The following is a 16,905-nucleotide window of genomic DNA, read 5'->3' on the forward strand; positions in this document are numbered from 1 at the left end:
GGTGTATCCATATAAATGGCCCACCCTGTACATCCAATATAAAGGAATAGCACGCTTTGACATTTTAGGAAAAGCATTAGTTAGATTAGCAGTTTTGTATTCATACTGCAAATACTATCAGCATCTGGCTAGCTAAGCTTGAGATTAAAACTAGGAACAAGCTGATATGGCTATGGCTATGTCCAAATCGGTCATAAGCACAAGTTGTAGCAAAACCTATGTATTTATTATTATTGTGTCACTGCCACATTCTACTTTTTAAAGTACTCCCAAACCCCAGCTGTGTAACATGTGAGATGCAGTTACACTGAAGTATTTGCCGCTGGAAATCACAGCAGTGCACCTTGAATGAAATCCACACTGTTGTCTTGCAGCTGGGTTGGATGAATGCTTGTAGAAACATGCTAGCTTGTTAGCAGATATCCGTCCCTCCTCACCCATAATTCCCACCGCTGCTACAGCTGGTAATACAATCCAGTCTACCCACTCCTTTAAAGCTCTGTCGTTATAATTAAAAAAACTCCCCGTCTTGTGTTATTATACGCCTCTGAAGGCTTTAAAGAAACAAGCTGAAAAGGCTTGGGGAACTCTTGGTAAACTTAAAGGAAAGGCTCTCAGGCTGTAAATGCCTCAGAAATCTGTTAGAAATGCTGCTGCTATTCAGTCTTCTGAGCAAGGACAAAGTCTTTTTGAAAACATTTCAAGTGTTAAAAAGGTTATACTGTCAATTATCTACCAGAGAGAGAGAGAAATCACCTTTTCCTTTGTTTTCTCCCGATGCAAACAACACATATTTTTAGTTTTTCAAAGACAGACGTCACGTCTGTCTTGCAGCAATTCAGTATTTCCTTCAGCTTTTCAATCCTCTCGTTTGTCTTTTTCACTGCCCGTTGCTATCTTTAATCCTCTTTCTTCGCTTCTTTTTATCTCTTTGTAGAAATCCCATGTGCCATACCGTGACAGTAAAATGACTCGCATCCTACAGGACTCGCTGGGCGGGAACTGCCGCACCACCATGTTTATCTGTTGCTCTCCCTCTAGCTACAACGATACAGAGACCAAATCCACCTTGATGTTTGGCCAACGGTAACGTTCTTCCATGCTAAGTAGCCATGAACGTCTGCGCTGCGAAACACAGCACACATTTGCGTCTCTCTCAGCTGCAGTCGCGGGGATGTTTTTGCTGAAATGTGCTCACCTCAGATATGCTGTTCACATATTACTTCCTCTAACTTTTCCTTTGACGAAGTTGCTTTAGAAGCAGGCTTTTTTTTTTGTAGTTTGGGTCTTGTTTGTTCAAAATCTGTTTTACCCCCCTCTTCAGATAGGTAAGCTGCATTCATGGAGTCTGATTTGGTTTGCTTGCCAGATTTCCTCTCTTTACTTGCTGTCGACTTAAAAAAAAAACCACAGATTGAAAAGAAAGATCCTGAAAAGGCTTTTTTGTGGACATCCAGCCTTTCCGCCCTACCAATGAATTGAGACTGACATTGGAGTGTTGGTTGAAATAAATAATGTATTACAGAGCAAAGGCAGTTAGAGAATTCACAATGGATGTTTGAATGTAAAGATTTGGTCTCTTTTCTCTTTTGTCAGAAGCACTAGCTGTACAGTGCCAACAATGATCTATTTTAAAGATTAATAGAATGTATAAGAAATACTGTAAAACGACATTAAATACATCTGCCCTGTAGAATTCAGCATATTTTCTCAGAAAAGCCCTTGAATGGACATAAAAGTCAACAGTATCAGGTCTGCAATCCTAGCTTAAGCTCATTATTGTTGTTATTGTTGTTTCATTCATTATTAAAAGTACAGGTTTTATGGGTGGACTGTGTATTTATGCAGAGCATAAATAAGTCATGACCACTTTGTTCAGCATTCAGAACATATGCCACCTGATGTTTGATTTTCAGCATTTCCCTATCCAAACAACATGTTATCTATATTCTGATGTGATGAGACTCTGGATAACACCGTTTGTCTGACTAATGTCAGGGAATAATTGAATACAGACAGTGTTTTCTCACTGAAGTGTGAAATGAAGGGAAAGCCACTGAGTGCTGCAGGTGTTTCAGTGTAACTGTTTCAGCTGTAAAACCACATATTTTTGTTGTATGGCACTGTGCAAAAGTCTTGAACCACCCTCTCGTTTCTTCATATTTTCCTTCCAAGGAGCCAGACTTTCAGCATTTTTGTAAAAGTGATCTTGAACAATAGTTCTCTGGGTTTTCTGAAGGTCTTTCAAAGTTTTTCTTGGACATTTCCTATTTTTTAATCCAGTCCTTGAACTCGGTCATTTTCAGGGGAATGTTTTTTTAAGGGTTTTCCTTTTTTTTTTTTTTTCAAGTGAAGTAAAAAAAGGAAATAGTAGGTCAAAAAAACCACCTACAGCAGATGACCAGTATCCAAAAGTAATGTCCTCAAGAAATGGGGAGGAAAAAAACTAGCAAAGATCTGACACAGGACCTGAGAGAAGCATCTGGCCCTTCAGTTGATCTGTCCACTCTTCACCAAAACCTCATCAAAATAGTGTTAGTGTAAGGGCAGCTGTCATTTCTAAGGAAAGGAAACAGGGGGAAGAGAGGCTGATGTATGCCAAATTACAAAGAGCTGGACTAAAAACCAGTGGCAACAGGTCTAAAGGAGTGTTTTTTATGTATGTCAGTATTTCCAGTGGAGTGAGGTACAACAGTGAGTATCTACAGACATCTGTAAACACTCTGTCATGTGTTGGAGGTTAATTTCAGCGAGTGGTGTAGAGGATCTTACCGGTATTGATTAAATTATGAATGCAGAAAAGTGCCATCAGATTTTGATCCACCATGCAGTGCCACCTGGAAAGCATCTGATTAGCAGCACCTTCATTTTTCAGCATGGCAATGATTCCAAACACACTGCCAGTGCAGTACAAGTATACCTGTGGAAAACTATCAGTCATGGACTGGCCTCCCCAGAGCCCGGACCTCAACATTACTGAAGCAGTGTGGGATCATCTCGGCAGAGAATGGAACAAAAAGCAGAAACATCCAAAGTAGAGCTTTGGGATGTCCTTCAAAAAGCCCGGAGAACTATTTCTGAAGACTACTTGAAGGAATTACGAGAGCTGCCTGTGAGAGTTCAGGCTCTGTAGACGAACGAAGACGTCAAAGCAAATACTGACCTTCAAGTTCATTAATTAAACAAACATAATTGTTTGTTTGCAGTGATTATGTTTCAGTCACTACAAAAACAAAATCTAAAGCAAGACTTTTTTATTAATTATTTATCCTCCCATAAATACTCTACCTTATATGATAAGTGCTGTATATTTGATGTGAATATGCTTCAGGGGGGTTGATACATTTTTATATTTTAAATTCCTTCCTCTTCATCATAACCCTTTTAACCAAAGTTGGAAGAAACCCAATTTGCATACCAGTTAATGAGATGGAAACATATTTTCATCAAGCAGCTGCGACTGGAAACTGTTTTGACAGTTTCTCTGTTCTCTTCTGTTGTCTTGCACTTTCCTTTTTCCTCTCTCTCTTATCTATATATTTCCCTCTTACCCTCCCCTCATACTGTTTCCTTTCCTTTCTGTCTTCCCTCCCTCACTGTATCCCTCCAATTAGAGCCAAGACCATTAGGAATACTGTATCAGTGAACCTGGAGCTCACAGCAGAGCAGTGGAAGAAGAAGTATGAAAAGGAGAAGGAAAAGAACAGGTCAATGAAGGAAACTATTCAAAGACTCGAGGCAGAGCTGAATTGCTGGAGGAACGGTAATACTTGCACTGATATAAAAAACACTTAACATCATCTTCCCCCAAGAGACGGTAAAAATAGTTGCCTGTGCATTTTGAGTTTATCAGTGAGAACCATGAAATGCATATATTTTCAACTGCGCTAATGCCAGGGACTGTGTGGGGATGTTTGCTGGTTGAGCCTCTTTGTTCGAGACTAGTGAACGGATTGCACTGAACATGTTCATGGTCTCAAGAGAATTAATTACTTTCCCACTAATATCAGTTGCAGTTTGTGTTTAGTTCTAATTAGCAAATGTTAGTATTATAAAAAGTGAAAATAGGATGGTAGAAATGTAATAAAACATGCAAAGCGCCAGCGCGGTGAGCATTTAGCTCAAAGCATCACAGAACTGCAAGCGTGGCTGCAGACGTCTTAAATTACTCCTATAAAAGAAACAAAAAGAGTGAAAATTGAGTGCTGGTTTAAGCAAATGATTGTAGATCTTGATCTTTAATCTTTTTTTTAAAAGATTAACTGCCTGCCATACAGTAAAAAGAACGATGGTGTTAAAAGATGAAAAGCTTGTGCTCGAGAGAGATGATACTCCGGCTCAGAAAACACTACTTTTCTGAAAAGAAGAGCCACTGCAGTGCATGTCCTTATCCCAGTCCCTTTTCATGCATGGAGGAGTATTCACTGACAGGAATGAAAATTTCACCAGCCCGCAGGCTTTATTTTGCAGTCTACGCAAGTGCAGATTTAACCTCATTTGATATCATCTGAATACCTGCCAGGGCAGATATGGGACAAGGGGAGCCAAACAGACTTGCTGGACTTGTGCCCAAAACGCTTAAAAATCCCTCCTTGGTTATTTTTATTCCATATTATTCAGAATTTTACACTTTGCATAATTGGATTCCCCCTGCACTGTATTGAAGGCAAGACATGATTCAGGCCTTATGATTTATGAAACCTTATGCATTAGTAATCTTCACAGAAGCGAGAGCTAATCACATCTACAGAAAAGTCATAACTTACACTGGTCTTCTCACATGTCACGCACTCACTCATAACTGTTTCAGTTTGCAGACAAAAAAACACAAGTATACGAAGCATCGTAGGCACACGCTTTTCCTGTTAATTACACTTGCACATGCGTCTCTTTTGTTAGACGAGGTCTTTTCAAATGTCAGCGCTCTCAGTGCTAGCGATCGGTTGACATTCAACTTGTGTAATGAATCTTTTCCGATGTTTTTCTCCTAAAGATCATTCCCTCGGAGCCTGACCTGAATTTTAAAAATGTTGCAACAAGGATTTATCGATCACCTCTTAGTGAAAATAATTTCTTTCATTCCTTCACCCCATTCTCCTTCACACACATAATCTTTTCCTCGACTGTCTTCCAGTCTCCCACGCAATTCAGTGCTTTTAATTTCCTAATTAATCATTTTGACAACATCGTCGCGCTCACTCCCCCCTCACTGCCCCCCATGTTGTTACCCACCTCAGGGCAGGAGCTCCTTGAGAAAGATGCTATTGACCTCCATCTTGTCCCGCATGCCCACAGACAGGAACGCTTGTCTCACACAATAAATTTCATTCAATTGCAGAGCAGGAACTCCTGTGGTGTGCAGTAGAGAGACACACACATGCAGGTCTTTGTCACATTTAATTTTGTGGCTACTTTTATTGATTAGTACACCGTCAAGTCAACAGGTGGAGCTCAAAGTGTCAGCTGGGTACATTGTGAGATTACTTTGAGCATATTAGAGTTAGAATCACTCCAGTTCTTTATTTAATCACTCCTCTACTCTAGAGCTACCTATCGTGCTTTTAATTAGTCAGATGAGTGCTGTAGTGAAGCCTTGCAGAGGCAGACGTAGTCAGCTTCTGAAATCAGTCAGCAGTAACAAAGTCTCTTCTTTCAACTGCATCAAGATGTTTACACATACATGTCGGAGAAAAGTGGTCACTGCAACACAGAATCTGCAATCCAGTTCAAAAAGAACTCATTCTTTCTTAATTTACGTCTGTTTTTTAACCCTAAAAAATACAAGCACTGGGCACTTTACTAGGTACACCCCTCCCCTTTTGCCTTGAGATGACTTAATTATTCATTGCATAGATTCTACAAGTTGCTTGAATCATTCATCAAAGATTTTGGTCCATATTGACATGATGTCGTCACACACTTGGTGCAGGTTTGGCAGCTGCACATACATGATGTGAATCTCTCGTTCCACTACCTCTTAAAGGTGCTCTGTCGGATCGAGATCTGGCAAATGTGGAGGTCAATTGAGCATAGTGAACTCATTGTGATGTCCAAGAAGTCAGTTTCTGACACGGTACATTATTCTGCTGGAAGCAGCCATCAGATAATCGATGCACCGTGGTCATTATGGGTCAGCAACAATACTCAGGTAGGCTCTGAATGATGCTCAATTTGTAGTAGGCGGAAAATATCCGACCACATAACCACGACCAGCCTGAACTGTTGATACAAGACAGGATGGATTCATGCCTTCATGTTGTTTCCACCAATTCTGACCCTACCGTCTATCACACTCGTCGGACTGCCAATGTTTTTCCAGTCTTCTACTTAAGCCTGTGTAAACTGTAACCTCGGTTTCCTGCAGTGGTGTGGTCTTCTGCTGCTGTAGCTCATCTGCTTCGAGGTTCAAATGCTCTTCTGCATAGTCTGGGATGCATGGGTGCATTTCCACATAGAGAGCCTCTGCTTTCTTATTTTTCAGACCATCCAATGTGGGATGAAAAAATGCACTCTGAAAACACCCAGATTAGCCTGTTTGGCACCGACAACTCTACGCTGAGATGCTGCTGTGTGATTGGCTGACTGAAAAACTGTGACAAAAAGCAGTTAAACAGGTGTACCTAACAAAGTGGACAGTGATTGTAATCACTGGACATACTTTACAGCTTTTCTGTCTTTCCATATAAAGTAAACTGTGTTCAGTAATTAATTATGTGACAGGATCATATCTAATAACATAAGAATCCCACTATTTGTTAAATAAACAGACTGAAGTCTTTCACCTAACCTTCTGCTCTCACTGTTTATAAAGACATGTCATAAACCTCTTAATACTTCCAAAGGAGGGCACTAAGCTTGCAGGCAGACATTTTACCGTCCCCTCCACGAGGTGTAGAGTTTGCGTAATTATTTCTCTCACAAGCCAACTGACACTTTGATAATATGTCTGTTGTGTATATATTGTATTTTGCACTGCTGTTCAATCAGATTATATGGTAAAGAACACTCATTTTTTGGCACACTGCATTATGCTTAGGGGCACTTACTAAACTAAGGATTAACCTTCTAATCACATTTTATGCATTAATCCTTACGGTAGGATTTGCAGGAGAGATAAGAGCAGCACATTTTCAAAACCTGAGAAAAAATCTTCCCTTGTGTATAGGTGAGGATGCTGCTGTGCCGGGGCAGCTGTGTGAAGGATCTGAGGATGCCCCCCTGGTTCTTCCAGAATCTGAGGAGTCAGTTCTTGACGTATGCAGCCCCTGCACTCCTTGCACCCCCTGCTCTATTGCCTCCTCCATTGTGGTTCACATCTCTGAGGAGGAGAGGCAAAAGTACGAGGAGGAGATTCGCAAGCTCTACAAACAGCTAGACGATAAGGTAATGAACGAACAGTGCACGAGGATGATTTGTGCACGGATGTAGAGCTCCTCACACACCACGGCTGCGTTTTCTGTAATGTTATGCACACATTAATTCAAAGACTGTGTCATGCATATATTATTTATGTTAATGAGTTCAGGATCATACACATAGTAGTGAGTAATGTAGCAAACACAGAGGAAGTAGTAACTCTGAAAAGTGTTAAAGCTTTAAATTATTTAAGACTTCTGCGTACACACGCGGTTTTATAATGTCTCATTTTACTTTTTCATTACTAGATTTTTCCTTTAAATATGCAGAAGCATATACTGACATGTTTTCCTGTACATGCCTTGCTGTGTGAATGCACACACTGCCCTGTGTATTCATGTATCCCTGGGGATGCATATATTTTATTTTGTCTCTGCTGATGTGGTACAGTTATAACAGACCTGATGCATGATATTCTATATGTTAAATGTATTCGTGGATACAAATGTATACATAGCAGATACCTGGGATTTTTCTTTTATTGCACTCAGTCGCGGTGTACCTCGGATGTCCCATCATCTCGTATGGCGTGTGCGAGCTGCTGCAGATCACTATGTGACATACATATATATTATTGTTTTTCTCTGGTAGCACTGACCCCGCAGCTTCTGTAGAGCCAAGCATTAAAAATCCTCCTCCTCTTCTTATGACCCCGGTTCTTTAACCTTTTCGAGTGTTTAGTTTAGTTTGTGTTATAACTTAGTGTTAGGTCTCATTTCCTGTTTTATTTTGATAGTTGCTTGCCTCTAGTGTATTGTGTTTAGTTTTACTTCTCTTTCTGTCTTTAACTATTGTCACCTGCACCTGCTGTGTCCACTTTCCTAATTGCCCAAAAAGTGCTGTCTTACCCTGAGTCTTTGTCTCAGCATCTGTTAATGTTCTCTGCTTGTCTTCAGATAGTTTTTAGAGTTTGTTTAGTCTCACAGTGGATTTTGTGCTTTTCATTAGCTGGAAAAAAAATCCAGCATTGTCACGGTTCGGCATGGCAAACCGTAGGAGGTGTGGGGAAGGAGGACCCAGGCGCGGTGCTCTATGTACAAACAGTGCGTTTATTTACAGTGTATGGTACAAACAACAATAAATCCCCGTGCTTTCCCTGACTCCCGTGTCGTGTCTCTCCGTGAATAGTCCGTGTCTCAGTGCTCTCCGCTCCCGTGTCTCAGCACCCCTCGTGCTGGCTGCTGTCTGGCGCTCCACACTTCTCCTGGGGGACACAATAGACGCAGCCGTCAGGACACATATAACCGCGGGCATACACACACTAACTCAGTTCAACTGGATGACTAACGTGGAGTCTCATGGAATGATCCCGCGTCGGTGGGAGCTCCAAGACTCTCCTAAGTAGCTCCCCCGACGAGCCCTGATCAGCGGCAGGTGTGTAGCTTCGGGTGTGGCCAGTCCCCTAGCCGGGCAACACCCACCAGGCCTGAAGGCACCTGTAAACCAGTGTACATACACACCTGCACCCATATACACACACACACTCACATCTACAAGCATGGAGAAGAGCAGCAGCAACACCAAAAATACATATAATATCACCAGTCCATGACTGCCCAGGGATCCTGGGTCGCACAGACCCAGGGCCCTGACAAGCATGGTTTTGTTCTCCATCTCTGCATTTTGGTCTGCAAAGCACGATGTTTTCTTTAGATTATCAAACACCTGAAGAATCACAGATTACAGTATTAGTAGTTTCTACTGTTACCATTGGTAACATATTGGTAACATATGTAGTGTAACTAACACTGTCCTCCAGGATCTTGTTTCTGTGGCAAACAGCTTATATCTACAGTGTGTTTGTGTCTTTGTTGGACTTATTTTCTGGCTGCTAACAACAACCTGCTCAGGAGGAGAGCTCACCTCCTTGTTAGAGGGGAAGCTGTGGAGCCTCCGACCACAGTCAAACACCTTGGACTGCATATGTCCAATAACCTTACATGAACTACAAGTACTGCAGTATTATTAAGAAAGCTCATCAATGGCTGTTTTTTATGAGGAGCCTGAAGGCTGGCCTTGGAGCTTGCATATGCTCATCTGACTCATAATCTGCACATATAAGATAAAGTAATTACACGTCTGGCTTGTAACCTAGATGGAGCCTTGTCTCTGATTTCTACTTTTCTTTGCAGGTGTCTGAAGGTATGCAGTGTTCTTAGAATTAAAACATGCTCATTACTTTAGCCCGTATTTTTTTCCAGTGAGACAGAAATCAGGGCTTTGGGGCATTTTTCTTATTTAATTACTTTTTTAAAAGAAGACACCTCACCACCTCTGGGAATTAGAGAGAATGAAAGTTTAAGGCACTTTGATGGTCATTTATATATGGGCACTGGTCTCACTCTGACTTTTTTTATGCTGATGAAGCCACTCTCTTTCTTTTGTCGGGTTACTGATCGATCATTTTGCCCATATAATTGCTGATGCCGTTCCCTTTTTGTCATAAATCAGGCCTTCGTTTTCTAAAATGTGCGCACAGTGGCAGATCCAGTTATGGTGAAAAAAAGATGTATGGGTATCCGGTCCAACATGCAGCTGTCGTCTATTGTAAGTTTAAAGCGTATAGTTGTGAATGGAAACTGAACACATAATACGACTGTGGGTGTGTGTGTCTTTCCCACTAAAGGATGACGAGATCAACCACCAGAGCCAGATGGTGGAGAAGCTGAAGGAGCAGATGCTCGACCAGGAGGAGGTAAAGGATCTTGGTTTTATTTCCTTTCATCAGTTTGGTTAAACAGCTCACGGTGGGCTGCAGTGTCTTTGAATGTGGAAATGAAAACTACACTGTGAATAGAAGTCAGCTGTGAGACATTTATTATCCTGCCCGTGAGATTACTGACAGAAAAAATCCTTTCAGGTGCCAAAAAGCACTTGAAGAAATTAAACTGTCATTGTTTAATTGTGAGTGTATCACTGTTGCTGTGTTCTACATGCTAGCAGTGGTTTAATCTAGAATAGAATTAAGTGGCTGAACAGCGCAGAAAAGAATCGATGAAAAGACTGAAGAATGACTGAAGCTTGTTAAGTATTCGTTTTAGAAATTGCTCCCTAACTTTTACACGGGGAATGATTGTTGTTGTTGTTTTTTGCTGACATGACTGAACATTGCTGCTGACAAATAAACATGCTCTCTAGGGATTTGATCTATAATTGTCACTTCATCACATAAATATCTGCTGCAAGTAAGTAAATCAGTACTTGTAGGAAGAACAGCAATTAAAAGACTCCATTAAAACCCAATTAAGAGACATATTTGCAGCGTGTTTTCATAGGAGAGGCTAAACTGTTGAGGAAGAGAACCTAAAAAAGGCTTTGGGATGAAAAGGACTTAATTCATTCAATCATTTCCCAAATGGTCCTGCTGCGGGTTGAACTGACACAGTCCTAACTACCCAACCGTGGTTTGTTTATAGTAACGCAAAGTTACATTCATTTATCTAAATAAAAGTCGTATGCTGCAGTGCAAATATGCCGGCACTCCAAGCGGAGAACATCTACATTTAATGGCTTCCATTCAGTGAAATGACCCACAGTGGGCTGCAGCAGTGCAGCAAACAGCATGGTGGCACAAAAGCCATCTCTCAATCTTTAAATTATTCTTTTGTACAGTTGCTTGAATATTGTGTGACAGGGTTTGTGCAGACATTTAGCTCTTTATGCCAGAAAACAGGATAACTCTGTTAAGACCCAGCAGCTCTGCTCTGTAAATAATGAAGCGAGCGCTCAGCAGGGAAGTTTCACCGTTCCACTTTTAAAATAGTTTTTTCTCTATTTACAGTTTGCAATAAGTCGAATGTCTTTGCCCCTCAGCTTCTCGCATCGTCCAGAGGTGACAGTGAGAAGGTGCAGTCGGAGCTCGGCAGGCTGCAGGCCGAGAATGAATCCGCAAAGGCCGAAGTAAAAGAGGTTCTTCAGGCCCTGGAGGAGCTGGCGGTCAACTATGACCAGAAAAGCTTAGAAGTCGAGGAGAAGAGCATGCAGAACAAGCTCCTGGCTGAGGAGCTTTCAAAGAAAATGGTGGGTCTGACTTCCAGGAAGCTTTTTGAATAAATCTTTTAGCAACAAAGTTCTGTGGCTAAAATAAAGAAATAGATCATGGACAGATGTTGTGCTTTGGTGTGTTTACAAGGAAGCAAACTGCAAAAAAAAAGTAGAAAAGGAACTCTCTGTAATAAAATCATTTCTTCATTTAAGCCTCCATCTTACAATATGCTGAGCTACTGGTTCAAAATGCAATTAGTGAGATAAGTAAAATTAAAGCTGCATGTAAAAAAGATAAGAAGAAAATTCTGATGAATGGTGCCACCAGTGGTCATGGTGGCAGTGCGCCCCAGGGTGGCTGTGGCTACAATGTAACTTGCCATCACCAGTATGTGTGAATGTGTGTGTGAATGGGTGAATGACTGGATATGTAAAGCGCTTTGGGGTCCTTAGGGACTAGTAAAGCACTATATAAACACAGGCCATTTACCATTTACCATGAAGATAACAAAGAAAAAGTGAAGTATTGGGATTTCTTTTGTTTTCTTTCTCTTTTTTTTGCTGGTTCAATGTCGTGCACTATGACTCTCCACAGAGAGCACAGCTCTGACTTTGCTTGATTAAATGTATTTTTCACAGAAAAGCTTGTTTACTTGAAGAAAACAGTCACAACGCTTTAAAGTTTAGTTTATCTTTGATTTTTTTGTAACAAAGACATCCAGCCTTTCTGGATCGAGACCTTCCAGTGACTGTGTTTTCAGTAGTCATGGTCTGAAAATATCTTGCTTTTGTGTGATGGGAACTTTCTGTTTTTACGTTTTTTTCTCTCTTCTCACTGGTTAGATGTGGGTGGGGTTCAGCCACACATAATGTCTCATATTTCTATGAACCCGTCAGATAGGTAGGCTATTTTTTGACTCTGAGTCAAACCACACCTACACAGTCCTGCTGAAGAAGGGACATTGACTGTTAAACTGCTAATAAATATACTTAAAGACAGAGAAGGAGAAACAACATTTGTAGCACATTGGCATCTCTTCATTGGATTCCTGTTAAACTGAACTACACTCTGGTACAAGGTCTTGAATAATCAGACACCATCTTATCTTAAAACCCTCATGGTACCATTTCACACCAGTAGATTCTCTCACTTTCAGACTGGTTTACTTGTTGTTCCAGGAGTATTTAAAAGTAGAATGTGAGGCAGACCCTTCAGATTTGTAACCAACTACCAGTTTAGATTCAGGAGTGTTGGAGACAGACTCCATCTCTACTTTTAAGATTAGGCTTCAAACTTTCCTTTTTGCTAAAGCATATAGTTAGGCCTGGATCAGGTGACCCTGGATCCTCCCTTAGTTACGCTGCAATAGGTGTAGACTGCTGGGAGATTCCCATGATGCACTGAGTGCTTTGTCTTCACTCACCATGTGCCTACACACCTCTCTGTATTTAATCTTTAGTTATTATTAATGTCTGTCTCTCCTCACCCCAACTAGGTTCTTCCTGTAAAAAAGGAAGTTTCTCCTTCCTGGTGCCAACTCTTAAACCACGGGCGATCGTGGCTCAAGAGTTGGCAGTTTGTCTTGTAATCAGAAGGTTGCCGGTTCAAGCCCCGGCTCCGACACTCTCGGCTGTTGTGTCCTTGGGCAAGACACTTCACCCATTGCCTACTGGTGGTGGTCAGAGGGGCCGATGGTGCCAGTGTCTGTCAGTGCGCCCCAGGGCAGCTGTGGCCACAATGTAGCTGCCATCACTGATGTGTGAATTTGTGGAGGACTGAATGTAGTGTAAAGCGCTATACAAATACAGGCTATTTACCATTTAACATTCCCACTGTTGCTAAGTGCTTTGTCATAGTGGAGTCATCTGATTGTTGGAGTGTTATCTCTGTATCATTGTACGTCTTTATTTTACAATATAAACCACCTTCTGGGGACTATTGTTGTGATTTGACACTGTATAAATATTTAAAATACTCTTACACAAAGTAGCAATTTTCCCATAAATTTTGTAATGTTTACTGCCTTATTCTATATATATATGATTATATTTACAATTTGGATAACTGTTAAAGTATTGCAGTAACTATCAAAGCCTGGTTGCAGTATATCCCTGATGCACACAACGTTGTCTGGTAGAAGAAAACTTACAGTGATAATTTACAGGCAGGTTTTTTCAGTTACATCGAGGGCTTTGAATAATTTCCTACCATATAGATGGATGTTTATTACCTATTAAATATTCAACAATACGTGTGTCATGTGGAAGTGTGCCTCACAGTTGAAAGAAAGTGTTACAGAGAGTTGAGCAGAATGAGTCGAGGAGATGAGCGTGCAGAACAAGCTCCTGGCTGAGGAGCTTTCAAAGAAAATGGTGCGTCTGACTTCCAGGAGGCTTTTTGAATAAATCTTTTAGCAACATAAAGCACATTATTTAAATAAGCCCAGCCTCTGTATTAATTGTCCTTCTGCAGCACAAATAAAGTGAATAATAGATAAAAGTCAAGAGGAGACCACTGGCAGAGCTGGTCAGAGCTTTGTGCAGTTCCTGACTTATTCAGTGATTTAAGTGACCATATTTGACCTTCTTATTAAATCCTCTTCAATATTTCATCAGTGTGTTTCAGTCTGCTGCACGTGTCCTTCTGTCTTTTCCTGTCTATCTCAGGAGCAGAAGCTGATTGAGCATCTGACAACAGAACCACCATTTAGACTGCTAAACCTGCCTGAAGCCCTCATTTCTCCTCAATAGCCTCTATAGCCTCTCCAGTCTGCTCTGCTCTGACCTGTCTGATCCTGCACAGAGAGTGTCTGAGACTTTGACAAGATATGAAACTAAGAAATAAGATTTCAGTGCTGGTAAATGCAGGTGGTGCTATAAGAGAAAAGAAATCCCCTCATCAAAATCTTTTGGAAATGTTTCTCAATCTTGAATTTTTAGGCACGTCGGTCTTGCCAGTTGTTACAGTAGAAATAGGAAAAGCTCTGGGAATACTGAAGCACATTCATCATGGCCGTCATCCCCGCAGCTGCCTTCATCTTTGTTTTTAGTGGGAACTTGTCGCTTCTTCTGCAGGTGTCCGTGCCATCGCTCACCATCACTGCCATTGATCGGCTACTTTAAACACCATAATTCATCCATCTGGCCATTGAAACCCATTTCTTATCAACATGATTAAGCCCATTCATCACGTCAATGAACCAACTCTATTCATCATCCCATGTTTTACTTGTTTATATAAGAATCAGTTTCAGCTCATTATTACCTTCAGTTTATCTTAAGATGACATTGTGACATGAGAAGTGACCGGGAAGACTGTAACAGAGCTTGAAGTGAATCACAGAGATGAAGATGGAAGAGCTGATTAAGGAGTATTTAAGAAGGTGGCTAATGGTGCTTTGAAATGACTGATGAACTGGGGAGCAAGAACATAAAACGTGCCATGAAAAATTGCTCAAGTAGAATATTTCACTGGTGACAGATGAGTCACTCATAAAATGAAACCCCATAAACAAGTCGGTATGCTTTCAGATTTCTTCGTTGGAACAACACCTTTATGGAAAGTCTTCCTCTTCTTCATCTCCTTCTTCTTCTACCTGTTCTTTCTTGTCATCATCATCTTCTTCATCTTGTTTAGGGTCATAGGTCATTCAGTCTACTACCCAACTCTTGGTCTCACATGTGTGAGTAGGAGAAATGTCTTTAATGTTATGTTGTCAAACCTGACTGAGATCAAATGGTTTCATTGTGCTGCAGCACATTTGCCCTCCAGCACTGGTTAGAATCTGCTTGCTGTGCAGAATGGAAAATAATAAAGTAAACTCCACCGTGTACTCTCTCAGATGTTATTGAGCGCAGATGCCATCCACTCCTCTTCATGCAGTTTATTGATTTATAATTTGGTGGCTACTATGTTATGCTCCTGCAGCCATGTGTGTTTGCAGATTCGGGGAATCTAATCACCACTTCTCAGAGTCTGTCCTACACAATTTCTGTCTTTTTTCGTATTTGCATGTACCTTCTGGAGTTTCTCGCCTTAGCACAACGGCTCTCCCTAACACCTCTTATCTGCTTGACTCCGCCCTCCGCAGGCTCATCTCATGGCTTTAGAGGCAGAGCTGTCCCGTATCCAGGAAGTGAGCAGCCACCAAAGAAAACGCATTGCTGAGATTCTTAATGGGCTCATGAGGGACCTGAGTGAATTTAGCACGATCGTTGGAAACAAGGACATCAAGTTGGTGAGTGGTACAGACGTGGATAGAGTGCATTTTTGTGATGAAAGCAACAACTGTGGTGTAGGTAAAATGAGAATGATGATTCTCATGTCAAAGCAAGAAAATATACAGCTAAATTTAAGTATCAGTGTAGAAAAGGAATTCAGAGAAATTCAAAAGAAGACCCGAAAGCACAAACAAAAGCAGGGTTTAGTGTTGAGCTTATTTAGACTTGTCGGAGTCTAGTCAAGCGCAAAGCCTGAGGACAACATAGTCCAAAGAAAAACAACTCAAAAAGCAGCCGCAGGAAACATGAGAGAAAACGCTGGCAGTAAATTTTGGAGATGAACACAGATGGACTGATGATGGCTAACAACGAGAAAAACCAGAGTAAAAATACCCCAAACATTGTGACCACTGACAGGTGAAGTGAATAACACTGATTATCTCTTCATCATGGCACCTGTTAGTGGGTGGGATATATTAAGGAACCAGGGAACATTTTGCTTTCAGAGATGATGTGTTAAAGGGGGGGGGCTTTTGTGAGGATATTAGCAAGTTGTGATGGTTAGACGACTGGGTCAGAGAGTCTCCCAAATTGCAACTCATGTGTGATGTTTCTGGTCTGCAGTGGTCAGTATCCATCAAAAGTGGTCCAAGTCGTGGGCGGCCAAGGCTTCCTGGTGCTGACCCATGTGGTCGAGTCCAACAGATGAGCTCAATTTGCTGAAAACATTAATGCTATTTATTTTTTTAAAAGTTAATGTTGATTCTGATAGATAGTCAGAATGTTATGCTTGATCGGTGCACATAAGTAATTAACCACATGAGAAATTAATGAGGGATGACCAAACAATCTCAAATGGCTGGAAGGAAATAAAGAAAGCAAGTAAAAGCAAGAGAGACAGTAAATACCAACAAAGTGAAATGCAAAGCATCTTCTGGCATAAAGCCGTGACAAAGCGCTCTGGTAGATCTGCCAAAAAGGAGACAATTAAATTTAAAAAAACGTACATATATATGTGTGCGTGTGCATGTGTATGCATATGAATATTTTCTGTTTGCTGATAAAGTGTCATTTTTCAGGCATTTCTCTTTAACTTGATTGGTTTGGCATCCATGTAAATTTATGCTCTGAATGAGCTTTTAAAATAAATATCTGTGTTTATAGACGTGACTTAAATCAACAGCTTTACATTATTCAATATAGTCAGTATACCACTCGCATATGCAGAATGTCGTGTATGCACATCCGCTATCATCTGTAGTGCTTAGATTGATGTGTATACAT

At 41.0% G+C, this 16,905-nt stretch overlaps 1 protein-coding gene across 2 annotated transcripts in view; it reads left to right on the forward strand.

Moving 5' to 3' along the window:
- kif5ab (kinesin family member 5A, b) overlaps nucleotides 1–16,905 on the forward strand; it is a 70,994-nt gene that overhangs the window by 32,004 nt on the left and 22,085 nt on the right. For both annotated transcript variants that reach the window (XM_005740051.1, XM_005740052.1), the window contains exons 10-15: nucleotides 938–1,086; nucleotides 3,615–3,763; nucleotides 7,166–7,383; nucleotides 10,043–10,111; nucleotides 11,230–11,436; nucleotides 15,492–15,638. In XM_005740051.1, the coding sequence (XP_005740108.1) occupies nucleotides 938–1,086; nucleotides 3,615–3,763; nucleotides 7,166–7,383; nucleotides 10,043–10,111; nucleotides 11,230–11,436; nucleotides 15,492–15,638 (939 nt within the window). The remainder of the gene's footprint in view (nucleotides 1–937; nucleotides 1,087–3,614; nucleotides 3,764–7,165; nucleotides 7,384–10,042; nucleotides 10,112–11,229; nucleotides 11,437–15,491; nucleotides 15,639–16,905) is intronic.

The sequence above is a fragment of the Pundamilia nyererei genome, unplaced genomic scaffold (assembly GCF_000239375.1).
Source record: "Pundamilia nyererei isolate P.nyererei 1_Seehausen unplaced genomic scaffold, PunNye1.0 scaffold00096, whole genome shotgun sequence".
NCBI classification, from domain to species: Eukaryota; Metazoa; Chordata; class Actinopteri; order Cichliformes; family Cichlidae; genus Pundamilia; species Pundamilia nyererei.